Below are 19471 nucleotides of genomic sequence, written 5' to 3'. Positions count from 1 at the left end.
TTTACAGGAGCAAATGGTATTGAAAGAGTGATTTCATATTAATCATAATGAATACACAATAAAAATGATGTCTGGAGGGGCCCTAATTCTATATGGCTGCTGTTGCTGGGGCTGATGCCAGAATTCATGGCAGATTTGTACAAACAGAAGAACTTCTGAAATAATATTGAAGTGTTTATAGCAGCATGATCTAAACTATGTTCTTCTGCGTGTCTAAACACCTGGGAAACAATTCTACACAGCTTTGGCTGTGAATGAGTTTATAAATCTGTAAAATAAACAAGCTACTCATAATTTAATTGGAAACAAGGAAGGGAAAATTAGAAGAAAATCACTTCTCAGAACAGGAATTTCAGACTTAGTCACATGGCTAGGACAAGGATCCAGAGATAGGCAGAAGCTCGCAAGCAGCAAAGAAAGGGACATCCACTTAGAGACATCTTAAAAACATTAAGCAGTTCAGAACTGATTTTCAATAATCAAATTCCCTAGATGGTCTCTTATTAAATGCTTTGAAGACCTGGCTTTTTAAGGTATTAGGTTCTCATTAAAGAAGCATCTGACTTGAATCCGGCCTCATGTCATTTCCCTACCTCTGCTGCTGCCACCACCCTCTGTTAGTCACATGACAATGCCATTCACAAAGGGATCTCCAATGCAGCAAAGACAGTTGCTAGATGGGGCAGAAGCCGTGGTCTGGCCTCCCTCTGCTGCTTATCGGCCAGCAGGGAGAGGGGTGAGGCAGCAGTGAGGTCAACCCGCCCCCCATGCAGACACACCAGAAGGATCTTCCCAAGTGGGAGAATAGGGGCATTCAATGACTTTTCAAAAGTGTTGGTGGGAAGGGATTATTGGTCTGCTATGCGGTGGTTGTGTCATGTATTATGTGTTTTGTGTTTCCATTTTGGTTTTTTATGTTGTGAACTGCCCTGTGATCTTCAGAAGGGCAGTACACAAATTTATATTATAATAATTATAACAACAACAACAATAAATGTGACATGAATTGTCATTCACAAGTTACAAGAAATGAGATTTTTACAAAGCATCAGGAAGAACTTTCTGGTGGTAAGGGCTGTTAAACAGTGGAACAGACTCCCACAAGAGGTGGTGGACCCTCCTCCCTTGGAGGCTTTGAAGCAGAGGTTGAGTGGCCATCTGTCATGGATGCTTCAGTTGAGATTCCTGATTGCAGAGGGTTAGACTAGAGGACTCTCAGGGTCTCTTCCAACTCTACAATGCTATGATTCCACCTTTAGCTATCAAAGTGACAGCTTAATTGTGTGAATAAATGATTTGTGGTACATATCAAAATATGTATAGTAATTTACAGTATCAAATGATGTCTGTGTCTGTCCCAGAATCTATGGCCAAGGTCCTGGAAGGTGTGAAATAATAGCAAAGAAAAATGCCTGTGTGCATGTGCCATTTCATTTACCCTCTCCAGCAAATAAGGTTCTGTCTACTTAGGAGTCTTCTAAGAAATCTTGAGCCTTAGCACATCTTATTTAAAAAAAACCCAAAACTGCAGGAAAGGGAAGTGTATAAATGAGGAACATTCTGTTTAGCATCTGCTATGCTTTTTAGATATATGAAATAGATATTGGAGCAAACATTAAATAAAGGAATGGCCACTGTTCCCATTTCAGGTATTAACGTGGGCCCTGTAGTGGCTGGGGTCATTGGTGCTAGAAGACCACAGTATGATATCTGGGGTAACACTGTAAATGTTGCCAGTAGAATGGATAGTACTGGAGTGCAAGGTAAAATTCAGGTGAGTGTTTTCATCATCCTTCAAAACTACATCAGTCTATATGGAAGAGCTAAACAGTGGCTTGCTATTCAGGCTACTTGTGAGGTTCCACCTACTGCATTTGAACGGCTTCCTGCATGTGCCAGATAAATCTATCTGTACAGTGGTACCTCGGGTTACATACGCTTCAGGTTACATACGCTTCAGGATACAGACTGCTAACCCAGAAATAATACCTCGGGTTAAGAACTTTGCTTCAGGATGAGAACAGAAATCGCACGGCGGCGGCGTAGCAGCAGCAGCGGGAGGCCCCATTAGCTAAAGTGGTTAAGAACAGTTTCAGGTTAAGAACGGACCTCCAGAACGAATCAAGTACGTAGCAAGAGGTACCACTGTACTAGAACAATGGCACCAGCTCTTCTTGAGAGGAAGACAGCTTTGGCCCTAACTGCAAAAATGTCCCCAAGTGCTGGGTTGGAACTAAACAGGCTTCTTTCCACCAGCTGATTGAAGGCATCAGAATTAAGCCACCTCTTTGCACAACTCCACCCCCTAATATGCATAGTCCCATCTAGGGTTACATTTCTTGGTTATGCTTTTTTTAATGCATATCAGAGAACAGTGCATTAATAAAAGCAACCATTAGAAACAAAATATATTGTCATGGACAGGTTGGACATGAATTGGACATTGGACAGGTTGGACATGGTGGGAGGAACTGGCTGAAGAACCCCCAAGGGAAGAAGGCTCAGAGCCAGGAGGTTGGTAGTGGGACAACGATGAGTGGTCAGAGGGAGAAGAGCCTGGGAGGAGGAGGTTGCAGAAGCTGAAGAGGTAACAGGGTTTAGTGAGCGGGAGGAGTCTGTGGCAGAGAGAAGTCCAGACTCAGAGGCAAAAGCTGAAGCAGAAGAGTGGAAGGAGGGAGGCCAAGAGGCAGAGAGGAGTCAGGCTGGTGAAGAGTCTCCCATTCCCTGCTGCAACAAGCTCCCCTTCCCCTTGACTCACAGAACCAGGAGAGGGATGAAATGGGAGGAGCAAAGACTGGCTGCATGCAGGCACGGTCTCTGATTGCTTGCAGGAAGCCCTGGATAGGAGGAGGCTGTGGGGAGGTGGGGGCATTTCATCTCAGCCACTGATTTCATGGAGTAGGACCTACAGGGCATGAGCTGCTGTGCTCATTATGCCTGAAACATAGTCAAGTCTGTGAAGATCATGTTTCACTAATAATGAGCTAACTCCAGCTTTGAACTGTGTGATTTACTGACCAGCTTGCTCTGTTATACTACAGCTAGCAGGGGCAGAAAATAATTCTCTATTACCACCAAAGCAAAGGTGCGAGGGCGTTCTTTCCCCTGTAGGCAGACATCTTTCTTTGCCCAAGAATACCTCTGGGAAAAGCACATCCTCCTGCAGCATCATTAGCCAGGAAGCAGAGTGTCTTGCCATCACTAGGAGCAATAGGAAAGCTTTTTATTCAAAGTAAAAATGATGAGGGAAGCATCTTCGTCACCTTTCATAAAGTTACGCCCCCCCCCCACACACACACAGAGAGAGAGAGAGAGAGAATCACCCCAATCTTTGTTGGCCTTCTTCCTACCTCAAAAAAACATCTGGGCCAAAAGGTTCAGTGCAGCGTAGTCTAATATGTCACAAATGATTTTTGTTCCTTTTATTCACAGGTTACAGAAGAAGTCCAGAGGATACTGAGGAGGTGCAGTTATGACTTTGTATGTCGGGGTAAAGTCAGTGTCAAAGGCAAAGGTGAAATGCTGACCTATTTCCTAGAAGGAAAGGCCAATGGAAGCAATTCGCTAACACGGTCATTTAACTTAGAGCGGAAAATGTACCCTTATGGGCGAGCAAACATTCAGACTAAACTGGGCACCAGTTGCCCATCTATGTCCTCATCTCCCAGCCTTTCAGCAAATGCCGTTGCTGGGACACTTCAAGCCCCGTCCACCCACACCAATCTGACGCTGCACTATCTTCCCTCTGTGCCAGCCATAAAAGAGGCATGAGAACCATGAAGATTTTGGCTGGGCCATTGCAGTGATCGCAGAGAGCAGAGGTCACCTGGATTTTCACAAGGAAGCTGAAGACTACAGGATTTGGTGTCAACTAAGATGTCTACAATCCAACCAAAGAGAACCTGGGAACACCGTATATGAATTTGTGGATCAAATAAGGGCTAGCAATTCTGTTAAGAAAAGTCTACTGCTGATTTTCTGAAGAAAAGGAAAATTTTATCAGCAAATCTAAAGGGTAAATGAATTAACAGAAAAAGTCATGGTGAGACTGGCTGTGTGTGTGTGTGTGTGTGTGAGAGAGAGAGAGAGAGAGAGAGAGAGAGAGAGAGAGAGAAAGAAAGAAAGAAAGAAAGAAAGAAAGAAAGAAAGAAAGAAATTGTCAATTTTTGGCAAATCCTGCGATTGGTGACTGTCGGTATTCATTCAGAAAACTATAAAAGCAATGCTGGAAATAATAGTGACACAACACAGTTGAGAGAGAAGGGTGATGTGTGTAGATACATGTATCTAATGCACACATCTATATATATATTTATATATTTCCTATATAAAGATGGGAGAGGTTTATAGTTATAGAAAATTGACGTCCTGCAATGGCAAAGAGGAAGAATGCTCTTATAATCATATCCAATGTGGTTGCCTCTAAAATGTCTGTAGCTGATGTTTGAGGGAGGGCGTGTAAGGGCAAATGAGACATATCTGAGGTTTAAGGAAGCAGTGTAGAGTCCCTTCACACAACATTTGGGGGGGGGGCAAGAAATTTTTGGCAATGTCTTTAATATAGGAAGTAGCAAGTCCTCAGGTAAACAAATGTAGTTCTTTAAAAAAATGTGTTTTTTCAAATATTTAACAATGAGTCTTTGATGAGGCTGCAGGTCGATTCACTGGAATCTATTGTAATAAATCAGAATCTAGCTTTGTAAGACTTCATTCTCACTCTAGAGAGGCAGCTGCTGCACTCTTAAGAGGTGGTCTGTGTGATTGGAGTTTCCATGTGATTTCTGGGCTAAGCCTAACTTGCCTCTGGATAAATGCTGCAAAGTGGCAGGCATAGGAATGCCAAGAGAGTATTAAGGTAGGATTTATGCCTTTTCAGCAGGTCAAACAGCTGGCCATTTGTCTGTATAGTCTTTTATTAGAAGCATTTGCCAACATATGCATTTAGGTGATTCAGTTCCACTGAATAGGAGAATTCTGCTCATGAACAGAACTTGTTCCATTCATGAAATGGAACATTTGGATCTCTCCATATTGTTTGATGCCAGAGTTTTGCAGAACTCTGTTTCTGCACAAGGGTTCTTCTCACCTGCCATTTGGAGATTCTCACCGGCAAACTTAGAGTGGAGACTTCATTTGTTTGTTTTCTAGATCAGATGTTTAACCTGATATTTTCATAGGGTGACTCAATAATGTACCAGCACATCTTTTTGCACAATATTGATTCGGGTGTCTCGAATGGAAGTAATATCTTTTCATAATAACATTGCAAATTTGACCTCTTTGGGGAAATGTCAGCCCACAAGGTGGGCTGTGTATGTTTGTGTGTTGCACATGGATGCATACTTTATCCATTTTCTGATCTCATGAGTATTAATTCATGCCATTGTATGCAGCTCACCTGGGAAGCCCTATTAATACGAGTGGGATTTGCACAAGAGCAAACGTTCTCCTTTGTAGCTCACCCCCGTTTTGGCACTTGCTCTTCAGTAAGATGGTTGCAGTAGATCAAATACCAGCAGGAAGTGCAAGGTCTGGGAGCCCAGGAACCAGCTTCCCTGCTAAAGTGTGACTAGAGAGTGATTTGGAAACAGCAAGAGGAAGGGGGCTCAACCCTTATCTTTCCCAGTGCCCTTTCTCCTGAGCCAGCTTTCCCTTGCTAGAGTCCGTTTTCCCCAGCGGACAACCTGGCAAGGAGAATATCCAGAGGTTTGTTGTTTATGTTTCCTCCTCCCCTAAACTGCATTTGTCTTAATCCCCATCAGCATTACTTACAGGAACTATAGTCTGGTTGGAAACAACTGCCACTTTCTTTTCTTACTGTGAGGAAATGCCTCGTGTTGTAGTTTGGCACATCTCAAGAACAGCTACATGAAGCAACCTTTGGGAAGCTTTCTTAATTGACTTTTAGTGAGTTCTTTCTTGTATGCACAGGAAGTTGGAAGCAACAGTGTGCTAAAACCAGTAGAATTCTATCTAAAGCTGCTAAAAGATGTTGGAGAGCTTGGTGCAATAATTTGGTGTCTCAAAATAGTCTAGGGGCACCACCAAACTGCTCTCTTGCCTGGTTTCCATTCATTTCATTGCAGCTTTTCCAGAAGTTGTTGGTGAATCCACAGCTTGTGCCCACTTTTAGAACAGTCATTTCAGTGTGGTGATCATCTTGTTAATCTTAATTTCAAAATGCATACGTCACTATTGCTAGCACAAACAGGCTTCTGAAGTGGCTTGTGATAACAATTGGATAGGATTTATAATCTGCTTTAGGTCAAGAGAAAAACTTACACCTGTTTCATTAAGCTCTAAGACAAGGGGGTAAATCTCTGGTCCCCCAGATGCTGGTGAACTGCAACTGACCTCGTCGCTGGCCATTGACTAGGCTGGCTCAGGGGAGTCCAGCAACATCTGGAAAACTCTATGTTCCACATCTGGGATCTAGGACATGACAACTTTTACCAGGGGGTTAATAGGAACATCTGTTGTCAAATAAAGTCTTAGTTCCATTGAGCCAATATCACACCTCTGACATGATTTAAAACTGTTATATGGTGGATTTGGGGGAGCAAACATTTTCACTTCAAAAAAGGTTAATTCCCCCTCCAATGTTTCCCTTTCTCCCCAGTTTCGAAAAAAAAATTCCCCCTTGGGTCAAAAATGGGGGGGGGGATTTTTTATGGGGGAAGTGTAGAATTTCTCATTGATAGTGCAGGGGAAGAGGATAGTAATTCAGAGCAGCCAAGACACTGCAGATCAGAGGCAACAGAAGACAGGCCCTGTCTATACAGTAGATGTCTTTACACAGCAATGCTAGAAGCCTCCCAGCCAAGATGTTCTTAAGAGGATGGAATTAATATAGTGGGTGAGAACCAGTAGAACATGGCTCTCTCTGGATACGAGCTCCCCAGGATGTGCAGGAGGTGGTGTTGCTCAGTCCTTCAAAGAGAGCATGAAGTCCAGCAAGGGGCAGGAAATGTTGTTGTGGCGAGTCTTCCACCACTTTCAGGTAGGTGGGGCATTCATGTGTTCCAGTCACAGCAAAGCAGTGACATTCCCCATGGGGATGAAATGAACATGACTTGCTCATAACACTCTCATTGTTGTGTTTGTGGTCCCTGTCCAGCAAAGGTAAAGAATTTAGAGCATTGCTGACTTCATTCTTCACTACATAAATGGTGAACTTACTTGTACTATTTCTTCCTCCATTTGGAGATTTATAACTCGATGAAAGCAGGAAGATGTGGTCCTGGTTCTCTCTCCCCCCCCCCCCCCCGCCCCCAGTTCAGGGCATGATGCAGAATTATTAAAGGTGAAGAATTCTGGTGCAGGGAACTATACCAATACTTTTTGTTTTGTTAGGAATTTGTGGGTTTAAAACTTGGCTTTGGGCACATGTCATGGATGGCATAGAAAACATATCAGCTAGGAAGCTAGACAATAACTTGGTTGCCTCTTCTCAACAAGATCAAAACAGCATCACCAGACTCCACCCAGATACAAATAAGCCCAGTCAAACTACTGAATGGCACTGGCCTAGTGGTGGGGTACCTTTTCTGGTGAGGAGACCCTACCTCCAGTTGTTGGAGGTCCAAAGAGCAGCACTGGCCTGTTTGAAAGTCCTTTTGCAAACAGCTCCCCATGGAACCTCTGAAAACTAGAGGTTTAAAGAGCAGCATGAGGCTCTTTGCAAAGGGGATTTTGAACAGGCCCACACTGGGCATTGGCTGCATGTACCTGGTCCCAGCAGGAGGACTGAGCAGGATGTAACCAGTTAATCACCAGTGGTTAAATCCTGCTGCTTTGACTACATGTATCAGTTCCCAGCTGGGAAAGTTGTGCTCGCAGCTGACACAGAATCAAGCCCCACCCCCCACACTCATCAGTTGTCATTGCAGCCCCCATCCAAGTGACATCCAAGTGATTGGCAGGTGGGCGTGGCTTAATTTTTTAGAGGCCCTGAGGGGGAAAATTGACACCCACCCACGCACCCTTAATGGGTCAAGACTGGCCCATCAAAAGCTTCCTCGCAAGGTGGCATGAAAATGTTTGCTTCCACCATTTGGCTCATTTCTAACTGAAAATATGACTTTGTGTGTGTGCTTCTCCAGTCCATGTCCTAAGAGAAAGCTTGTAATGCCTCATAAAAGACCTGGTTCTTTCCTACAGTGCATGGATGTGATTCCCATTTTCATGAAGTAAGATCAAATAGATTCATAATAAGAGCAGCCACCTTCATTGGATATGGAATCATATGAGCAGCTGTTTTAAAATACTGTCATTTGGCAAGCTATTTATTAGGGGTCCGTCAATAGCAAGCACAATATTTCACATGAGTTGCACAATTTTTCTGTTAATAAGGTATTTGTAATAATTAAAAGCCTTTTATTGGAGGTCTTTGGGGAAACTAATTGCAAATGTTCCTGTGGTAACTTTTTTTATTCTTATCTTGGAGATTATGAACAGACATTGAATTCTATTATTAGTTAAGTACTTGCAAATATTTCAATATTTGAATCAGCCACACATTAAAAAAGAAAATAATTTCAGTGCTGGGGATATTGAGGATTAAGTTTTGATTCCAATGAATTCCAAAATCTGCTGTTTGTCTTACATTTGAATGGTGACTGTATGCATTAAAGGCAGGTTTGGGTTCACATCTTCTGCCTTGACAATACAGATGAGGAAATAATGTGAGGAAATAACAGTGTTATTTAAAAAGCCTATGGTGTGTGCCATGCCATCCTTCTCAGGGGCCAGGCTCACACGTGAGGTCCTCAAAGATCTTGTGCATGTAATGGAGGAGGGGGTGTGCCTCCCTGCCCCACTGGGTATGGGGAGCCGCATCTGAGCTGATCCACATGTTGGCTCCCTTTGTGCATCGCTTCCATCTTGCCACCTGTTAATAGCACAGATTGCACCTAGGCTTAAGCACTCATGTTGCACATTACTTCATACCTATTAGGTAATCAATCCTTATTGTTGTTTAGCTCTAGGCTATTCCAAATTAATGGTAAACAAATGGGATCTATACATCTAAGCATATACTATAAAGAGCAAAAGACTGATATGACAAACCAGGTCTCCCACAAGAGCCAATAAAATGTGTAAAACATAACCCAAGTGTATAATTACATAATGCCCAGCATCCTTATTCGTGTGGGGTTTGTTTGGGTGTGTGTGTGTGGGTGTGTGTTATACACTCTTATTCTGCCACCACATAAATAGAGCCCTGTTCTAATTGGTCCTAAGTACAGTGATACCTTGGTTCTCAAACTTAATATGTTCCGGAAGTACGTTCCAAAACCGAAGCGTTCCAAAACCAAGGCACGCTTTCCCATAGAAAGTAATGCAAAATGGATTAATCCGTTCCAGACTTTTAAAAACAACCCCTAAAATTTTTAACATGATTTTTACTATCTAACAAGACCATTAATCCATAAATTAAAGCAATAATCAATGCACTGCACTATAAAATAAATAAGACAGTATTGTAGATGATAAAAATAAAAATTAATTTTTTTCTTACCTGCACTGATGATAGTCATTGTTTGGATGGGGGGCTTTTATCCATTTCTGCAGTCACACAATCAATCAATCAATCAATAGCTGAACTGGGTTTCACACAGTCACAAAAACAAATTAACTGAAAAAGCCTCAAAAACAAAAAAGCAAAATAAATAGCAAAAACAAAAGTGCCAAACTTAATCCGTTGTGGAAGTCCGTTTAACTTCCGAAATGTTTGAAAACCAAGGCGCAGCTTCTGATTGGTGCAGGTGCCCCGAAAACAATAGCTGACAGCCGCATCGGGCAGTTAGCTTCTGAAAAACTTTCAAAAACCGAAACACTTCTGGGTTTTCGGCGTTTGGGAACCAAGGTGTTTGAGAACCAAGGTACCACTGTAGGTGAATTAAGGCCCCCTGCACACCCTGCATTTAAAGCACTATAGTGCCCCTTTAAACAGTCATGGCTTCCCCCAAAATATCCTGGGAGCTGCAGTTCATTATGGAGCTGAAAGTTCTTAGGACCCCACCCCTCTGCCAAGTTAGAATTCCCAGTGTGCTTTAACAATCCCTCTTCAGGAAAGAAATTGTAGCTCGTGTGGGGCATGGAATAGGGGTCTCATACCCACTCCCAGCACCCTTAGCAAACTACAGTTCCCCTAATTCTTTTGGGGAAGCCTTGGCTGCTTAAAATGGTATCCTAGCAGTTGCATGGTTGTGACTCTACAATCCATGGTTGTGACTCTACAAAGACTCAACAAATGAGTAATTGCTGTCACTCATTCAGTTGCTTGACTTTAGTTAGTGTATGTACCAATTTGAGCAAGACTCTAAGGGTATAAAATGCATGTGAAATGGAGTGTGCAATGCCTCCACGGGATGTTTCTGCACTGCCTCCAAGTCCAATGGCATCTAATCTTTGGACGTAATGTTCACATCACAGAATCAATTAGAATGTGAACAGGACACACACACACACACACCCAAAAAAGAAAGGCTTGGAGGGAAAACTTCCATTGCCTTGCACTCAGAGCAAAACTGGATCTCTATTCACATAAAATGGTAACCAAATCAAAATAAGGGATCTGTCCAGATCAAGTGAAGTACCACTTTTTTCTACCTTGGTGAGACCCCAACTGGAGTCCTGTGTCCAGTTCTGGGCGCCACAATTTAAGGTGGACTTTGACAAACTGGAACGTGTGCAGAAGGCAACAAAGATGATTAGGGGTCTGGAAACCAAGCCTTATGAGGAACAGTTGAAGGAGTTTGGGAGAGAAGACTAGGAGGTGATAGGTTGTAGAGGTTCTTGGAGGTTTTTAAGCAGAGGTTGGATGGCCATCTGTAATGGATACTTTAGTTGAGATTCCTGCATTGCAGGGGGTTGGACTAGATGACCCTCGGGGTCCCTTCCAACCCTATGGACCCAAAGTTTGAATGACTCAGGTCCCTGAACTGCATTGGTGTAGGGGAGCAGTGGGGAAGCTCCTGTTTGTGGGACTAGTTGGGCCCAGCGGGGTCTTAATCTCACCCAAGCCACACCCTCCTTCTGTGCAATAAGCTGATCCGCATCCCTTGCAGGCCCATTGCCTTTGCAGGGGTGGTTTGATTTCCGGGCAAAGGCATTGCAGGTGTTGCTGATCACTGATCATTTGCACCCGCAAAGCCACGTGCGTGATTAGATTTCTAGCCACATGGGCAAAGGAAAACATGGCTCAAGTGACTGGCAGCCTCAGGGTGTGTCCTGGCACCTGGGAAGCATCTCCTACCCCTAGCCTAGGGGCACAAGACCCCATGTGCGGTAATTGTTCAGTGGACTTATTTGTGTTCAGAGCTGCACATTTAGGGTTTATGGGTCTGGGATTTCATGCCTGGGAGGCCCTGTGCAAATGTTGCCTCCAATGCCCAGACATCCGCCCCACCCAGAGGCAATAAGCCCACTCAGCTGGGGCAGGAGCAGCTCCAGTTTCTCACTGTACATGTTCTCTATGCTCTTAAGAGTCTCATCTGAACCAGCCTTAAAACATTAACCCAGCATTAGGAATCCAAATTCTTTTTCATTTCCAGTCCTAACCAGAGGACTATTTAGCCATAAATATTCTTTCAAATTACAGTTTTATATTGTAGTGGCAAGTAACTTTTTAAATTTAAAATAAAACTGTATTATAACGCCTTATTTATTTTTAATCTTGTACACTATTACATATTGGCCTTTCATGTAGTCTTATTAATTATTATTTTATTTAAAGGATGTATGAAATTTTGTAAATACTTTTAGCTATGACAGGTTTGTTGCATGTACACTACGAGTCTTTAAAAAGGCACACGTTTAACAGATGCTAATTTTTTTTTGTAAACAGAGGTTTTTACATGTGCATGAAGATTATAAACCCTTTTGCTTCTCTTCTGCAATCTACTTACTGCATGCCACTCATGCCTGACTTCAGTTTTTTTTAAAAAAAATGTGAAAGAGTAAGTATCTTTCTATATGTTTTTGACATATCAGTTTAACACATTGTTTCTAAGGCACTACTAGTTGCATGTGTATACTGCAAAGCAAACATAAAATTACAAAGCAACACCACAAGGAAACCTTCACCTGCAACGTTCTGCCAACCTCAGTGTTGCTCTGTCTACAGTATACAATATATAAAATGTGCTCTCAACATCTATGCTACCTTTGTTTATTAGAAGCAATAAACTAAACTCCATATACTGTTTTGTGTGCGCGTGCGCACGCGTGTGTGTGTATATGTGTGTGTGTGTGTGTGTGTGTATATATATATATATATATATATATATATATATATATATATATTCTACCAATTCATTCAGTACTGATTGTTATCTTGTTTGACTTGACAGTATAAGTAAATGTTTGATTTTGGGAAATCCCCAAATGCCAGAGCACACAATTGTCTCTGTAGACATGAAGCTGCTTTGGGGTCTGCCCACACTTCCGCTGGTGCTGTGCCTAGAAAGCCTGGGTTCGAGTGTTTTGAGCGTGACCTGCTCCTTTCCCAAGGAAAACCTGCTCTTGAGGGATAGATCAGAACAAATGGCAGTTGGGGAGATGGGGACCCCAATTGCCATTTTGCTCCACTTGAGTGCTAAAGAGCAGTTTGCTTCGGGGTGAGCAGCAGTGGGACGAGAGGACGTGTGGGTGAAGGCTTAGACGGAGACCACTGTTTTCTCTATCCCAAATATTCTCATTGGCAGCAATTCCCCCAAGTTCTCAGGCAGGAGTCTTTTCTCGTGCTGCTCCCTTGGCCCTTCTAGCTAGGAATTTTTGAACAAATGAAGCTGACCTGCAGCAAGTCAGGTCATTCACTTCAATGTTTGGCAGCAGCCTCAGATTCCCCCCAGCTCTGCTACCTACATTTACCTGGATATGTCAAGGGTTGCACCTGGTAGCCTCTGCATGCAATGCATGGACTCTACCACTAAGCTATGGGCTCCCCCCCCCCCATGGAAAGATGAGTTTGCCCTCAAAGGCATTTGCAGGTCCTGCAAGAAGGACCTTGAGGGAGGAAGGTCCAGGCCTTAGTTCCATCAGGCTGCAAGCAGGCGGAACTGCCTTGAAGAAAACGGGGAGGGGGAGAAATAGCACCATTCAAGTTACCCAAATGCTTCTGTCAGTGGTAATAGTTGTTACTAGTTGTTGTATCCGTGACACAAAATATATGAAGAAATGGTTTTCGGTTGTTATAGATTGCTGAATATAGTTTTGAGTCAATGCCTTATTTCTTTGATTCATATGGTTCCAAAATGAACTGTGGTACCAAAAATAAAGTGCTGGGCTGAACTGTAGGATTTAAAAATAATACCAGATTTTCATTTTGCCTTTTCTTTTCTTTTCTTTTCTTTTCTTTTCTTTCTGGGAGTTTTCTAAATAAACTTCAGGACTGCAATCTCAGTCATGCTTCTGAACATGTATGTCTCAGTAAGATATATTTTCAAGTAGGCATGCTATAGTCCCAAGCACTTCCAGTTAAACCAGAAACAACACTTTCAATTATTGCTCTTGAGGTTCCTCCTAATGTCATTTACGCCTGTGCAATGATAATATGATAGCAGGATGTCCTGATGAACAAATTTTGATATTCAAAAGTTGTAATTCATTTTCTTACAAGGAGGTTTTGGACATCCAGAAGTATGATATACATATGCAAATATGCCGTTAATTGTGGTGATGGTTATTATTTCCTTAAATTTTAAGTTTTATTACACAACTTGCATATTTTGTTTGCTTCTTTTGTTTGAAAAATGCAAAAAGAAACAGCAAAGCAAGCCCAATTTATTAAAATGGTAGTATCTGAATATCTGAATCTAGTATGGAATATCAAATGTATTAGGATGTCAGTAATATAATGTGACCAGAACAGAATGCAAGTGGAAAGCCTGTTTAATACCCAAAAACATAACAGCCAGAGAGTGTGAATTTGCAAAACTTACTATAATGGGAGTCTAAAAAATTAGCTAAATCTGTTCCCTTGCAGAATGGTTATATAACATATGATTTTCTTTTTCTTGTATAAATGTGAATATACATAAACGCACATGCTAGGGCCATCAGAACATACCAACCTATAGTGACAGAGCAACGATTAAAAGCTTTCCCAAGCTCACACAGGGATATTCTAACATTGCCACTTCTCTGCTCTCTCAGTCTGAACCATTCTGACAACATTTAATTTTTCCATCTTTGTCTTCTTTTTTGTGGATTCCCCACCCCACCCTGCCTCTATCTTTTCTGTCTACCCACCCTCAGGACCAGGGGGTCCTCCACAACCACCCGCTCCCTGTCCCCCCAAAACAGTACTTCTGTTTTTTCAGGATTCAAGCAGTTTGCAGCATTTAAAAACATCAGTTATAAAATACAGAATAATTAAAATCAATGTAGTTAAAACTAATACCGGTAATTAGTTCTTCCCCAGCAAATGTGCTTATAACTCTGTTTTACTCCAGTAGTCAGGTTGGTGCTATGATCTAAGTGAGTTTTTAAAATCAGGAATTGCACGTGCTAAGAGTATTTCTTCAACAGGATTGATCTTTTTTATATTTTTGCTCCAGCATATCAGGAATGCAGGAGCCACTGTGAAGTATGGAATGGAGGTGCATAGAAAAGAAAGGTCAGTTGTGTGTTTCACAACCACAGGATCCAACTCCTAGGGGCCAATGGGTCTAAAGTTGTCCCCACCCCCCAACATCAATAAGGCTGTCTAATCCCAGGTCTAAACCTACCTGGCTGAGCCACTGAGAGGAATCCCAGCCTGTCTGTCCAGGTGGAAATCAAGGGCATCTTCTCATACCCCCCTCCCCCAATTAGTTTTTACAAAACTCTTAAGATAGTAGTAAGAAATGAGGAACTCGAAGGGCATGTGAATTGCAGGTGGTTGCATCTGTGCTATTAGAAATCCATACGTGCATTTAAATAACACATAAACATACAGAGAGTTGACTGTGTGCATTCAAGGTATCAAGAAATTAAAATTCCATAATTATAAACTTGAAAGAATTGAGCTCCAGATCTTAAGCTCATTAGAAGGCATTATAAAAAGCCTTCAGGCTGAGATAAAATATTCTTTCTATAGACCCACAAACTAGAGCTTAGGAGAACAATAAAACTGGAACTGGAGGATTTCCTAAACAGCTATAAGCTGCTCACTGTCAATATTTTCACACACAAAGCTTAAAAGGGGTGCTTAGAATCATAGAGTTGGAATAGACCACAAGGGCCATCGAGTCCAACCCCCTGCCAAGCAGGAAACACCATCAGAGCACTCCTGACATATGGTTGTCAAGCCTCTGCTTAAAGACCTCCAAAGAAGGAGACTCCACCACACTCCTTGGCAGCAAATTCCACTGTCGAACAGCTCTTACTGTCAGGAAGTTCTTCCTAATGTCTAGGTGGAATCTTCTTTCTTGTAGTTTGGATCCATTGCTCCGTGTCCGCTTCTCTGGAGCAGCAGAAAACAACCTTTCTCCCTCCTCTATGTGACATCCTTTTATATAGTTGAACATGGCTATCATATCACCCCTTAACCTCCTCTTCTCCAGGCTAAACATGCCCAGCTCCCTTAGCCGTTCCTCATAAGGCATCGTTTCCAGGCCTTTGACCATTTGGGTTGCCCTCCTCTGGACACGTTCCAGTTTGTCAGTGTCCTTCTTGAACTGTGGTGCCCAGAACTGGACACAGTACTCCAGGTGAGGTCTGACCAGAGCAGAATACAGTGGCACTATTACTTCCCTTGATCTAGATGCTATACTCCTATTGATGCAGCCATTGTTTCAATGGGGTTTGTAATGTGCATATAAAACCTACACCAGACAAAATGGTCATTTATCAACAGGCTTCTCAACATGTTGTGTGGAACAGAATGAGGCATTAGCAACTGGTTTTACAGCTCTGAGGCAATTTAAGCCTCATGTGTGAAAACATAAAGCAGGTTCAAGAAATAATCCTGATTGTGTTACTCTGCTACTTGGTGACCATTTCATTTCTGCTTGTTCATTGCCTGCAATGGACTGTTACACTCCAATCAAATATTACAGTTCGTGATGTAGCAGAGATAGGAATTATAGTTTCCCGCAGTTACACCCAGGATCCTCTTGTTCAAGAGTGGAAGGGGTCGATCCTGTGCAAACCCAGGCTCCAAATATCCATCAGCTAAGTACCTCTGGGTGCAGCTCTGCTTCTATGATATTCTGTAGCAACCCATCCTTGCTCAGAAATCCTTGTGCCCACAGAGCAGTGTGTTTGGTCACTGCTGACATGGCTCCAGGGGCACTTGAAATGTCCAGGTCATGTGCACAGGACGTAGCCAGCTTCTGCACAAGCACCTTTATATTTCTGAGAAAAATAATGGCATCATTTTGAAGACGTACTCTGATTTGTAGAACATATTTGCCAGATTAACATTCCTAGGGCAGCTGGAAGGATGTGTCTGCATAAAAGCAGTGAGCATCCGATTAAGTTGAGAGGCAGTTTATGCTGCAGAACCAGCCAGCAAACCTGTCTTGGAGGTGTCACTTCAGCTTGCAGGTAAAGGATCTTCCAGTGTGGATGCTCCTGCACTGGGGGGGGGGGGATCCCTACCTGCACATCAAAGGTAGCATGTCAAGGAGAGGACAATCCTTCTCCTGCTTACTAGAGGCTTAATTTTGTATGTTAAGTGATGTTTGTTCATTTTAGATGTGGGAGATTTCAAACATGCAGGTTGCCCCCTCCCTCCACTGCCCGAGTGGCTCGATTCAAGCAAAGTTTTACCACTTGGGGCTTCTCCCCACTTCTGCCTGCCCCCTGCCTAGAAAGCACAGCTTTCTGTTTGACCCGCCACTTTCCCTGAGAAAATCCTCTGTTTGCCGCTGAACTGAACAAACATCAATCTTCAGAAACACTGAGTGATGTTTGTTCTGATTCTGCAGAAGGAGCGGGTTTCTCCCAAGGGGGGAGCAGTGCGACAAGTGGAAGCATGGATGAGCCGTTGATTCTGCTGAGTATATAAACCAAGATGGTCTTGTTAAATTTGGTCTTACTGAGAAGTCAGAGGGACAACTGGCTCATTCGCACATAAAGCAAACCATGGCTATACCTGAGTGACTTCTGGTACCCTCAGTGAAAGCTTTGTCCCATGTGCACCTTCCGCAGTCCTGCTCCTGCTGCACTGTGCAGAGCCAAGCCATGGCTTAGGGCTGTGGACACATCAAAGCATATTCAAAACACATTCTTTCCCTCAAAGAATTCTGGGCACTGTAGTTTACCCCTCAGAGAGTTGCAGTTTCCAGCAACTCTTAACAAACAGGAGTGCTCAGGATTCTTTGAGGGAAGGAATCTCTCTGAGTGTGCTTTATAGGTACTGTGTGCAGCAGTGTGCAGCCGCAGTGTTATGCCTGAATCCAGGCTCATGGTTTTCTACTCTCCAAACATACCACAATCTGCAACAAAGTTTTGTTCCTGGCTTGCCAAGGGAGACAAACCACAGGCCCCGGTTTGGATGAAATAGCTTGCTAAACCAGGCAGCGTGACGGCAGCAGGTTTGGAGGAGGAATGCAGTGGCCATGGGTTTTACTGCAAGTCCCTCTATGCTCATGCATTCACATTTAGCCATGGCTCAGTTTCATGTTATGTGTGAATTGGACCATTAAGAACTTGTTTCATGCAATCATGCTAATTCAGCATTACTGATCTTGATAAATCAGGTTTAGATCCTGTGGTCTAATTCCCTCTGAATTCAATGGATGACAATTATCATTTATTTTGATGTGCTGAGAATCTGGTCCATTATGTTACAAATATCCTAATAGATTTAAAAACAAAGCAAAACAAAAAGAAAAACCCTCACTGCTTCAGGCCTATATTAATTGCGACACAGTGACTTGTATATATTTTTTTCAGCAATGAAAAGCATCTTCCAAGAGTTAAGCAGAGGTTTGGAGTAAGGCAAACGCTGCTGAAATCTTTCCTCAATGTCACTTTTTCCACTTAAATGTGCACCCCCCAACAGCTTTTTTTAATCAATGAGGGGAAAATACAGTATATACAACTGCATGTCATGTCTAATGTGGACGTAGAGAAAGGGACTGCCACAACAAATGTATATTATATTCTTTTCAGTATTACAATAACTTAACACTGGGTAACTTGGAATGAGAAGTTTGCATAAATAATACGGGTCTCTTTTTATGTATATAAAATATTGTAGAGTATCTTCCAGTCTTTTTCAGGAATGTTGAGTTGAGAAGAGCAATGGAATACTTGCCCTATTTTTATGTTGGGGGGAGGGGAGAAGTGAGTGGATTGAAATGTTAAATTTGTGAATGTACATTTCTTACTGCAACTTTTATACTGAGTGTTTGCACAATTATCATTTCTGGAATTTAATTAATAAAGGAAACAAATTGCTTGAATAAATATGGCTGAAGTTTATTTTATCAACATTGTGCTTGCTAACCCTGTTGAGCCTGCAGCCCAAAATAGCACTCTGTTGTTGCAGAACTTGAATAGGGTAAATCTTGTCTGTTATTAAGTAAATCTTAACTGTTGCTCGGTGTGCACAAAATCCAACCACCTCCCATTCTTGGTAGTTTTTGACTTTAGTGAAAGAGGGAAAATTGCACGCAGTACTCTAGAAATGTTCTGCAATTTCGCTGGGGTCTCACTACAGTCCAAATGGCCCAAAGTCACATTGGAGAAACACTGTTGTTTAGCCCCTTCAACAAGGTCTGGTTGACACAGGCATACTAATCTTTTGATAATGGCAACAGAACATCTGCATCTCTTAAAGGTAAAAGGTAAAGGTACCCCTGCCCGTACAGGCCAGTCTTGACAGACTCTGGGGTTGTGCGCCCATCTCACTCAAGAGGCCGGGGGCCAGCGCTGTCCGGAGACACTTCCGGGTCACGTGGCCAAGCGTGACAAAGCTGCATCTGGCGAGCCAGCACAGCACACGGAACGCCGTTTACCTTCCCGCTGGTAAGCTGTCCCTATTTATCTACTTGCACCCGGGGGTGCTTTCGAACTGCTAGGTTGGCAGGCGCTGGGACCGAGCAGCGGGAGCGCACCCCGCCACGGGGATTCGAACCGCCGACCTTTCGATCGGCAAGCCCTAGGCGCTGAGACTTTTACCCACAGCACCACCCGCGTCCCTTCTGCATCTCTTACCTCACCACAAACCAAATGGTTTTCAATTGTGTCATTACTACCTTTGTGCCAGGGAGAAGGTCTTTGGAGCATCAGAGGGCACAAAAATGAGAGGCACAAATACAAGATGGGTGACACCTGGCTTGAGAGCAGTACATGTGAAAAGGATAGAATCATAGAATCATAGAATCATAGAGTTGGAATAGACCACAAGGGCCATCGAGTCCAACCCCCTGCCAAGCAGGAAGGAGACTCCACCACACTCCTTGGATCTAGGAGTCTTGGTTGACCACAAACTTGACATGAGCCAACAGTGTGACGCGGCAGCTTAAAAAAA

At 42.9% G+C, this 19471-nt stretch overlaps 1 protein-coding gene across 1 annotated transcript in view; it reads left to right on the top strand.

Moving 5' to 3' along the window:
• ADCY1 (adenylate cyclase 1) overlaps positions 1–18405 on the top strand; it is a 221327-nt gene extending 202922 nt beyond the window's left edge. Inside the window, exons 19-20 of the mRNA XM_028749778.2 lie at positions 1650–1774; positions 3433–18405. Of these exons, the coding sequence (XP_028605611.2) occupies positions 1650–1774; positions 3433–3771 (464 nt within the window). The 3' untranslated portion in view covers positions 3772–18405. The remainder of the gene's footprint in view (positions 1–1649; positions 1775–3432) is intronic.
• Positions 18406–19471: the final 1066 nt, after the last annotated feature.

This window comes from Podarcis muralis, chromosome 12 (genome assembly GCF_964188315.1).
Source record: "Podarcis muralis chromosome 12, rPodMur119.hap1.1, whole genome shotgun sequence".
NCBI classification, from domain to species: domain Eukaryota; kingdom Metazoa; phylum Chordata; class Lepidosauria; order Squamata; family Lacertidae; genus Podarcis; species Podarcis muralis.
The sequence above is the reverse complement of the archived record's forward strand: the minus strand, read 5'-3'. Positions and strand labels throughout refer to the sequence as shown.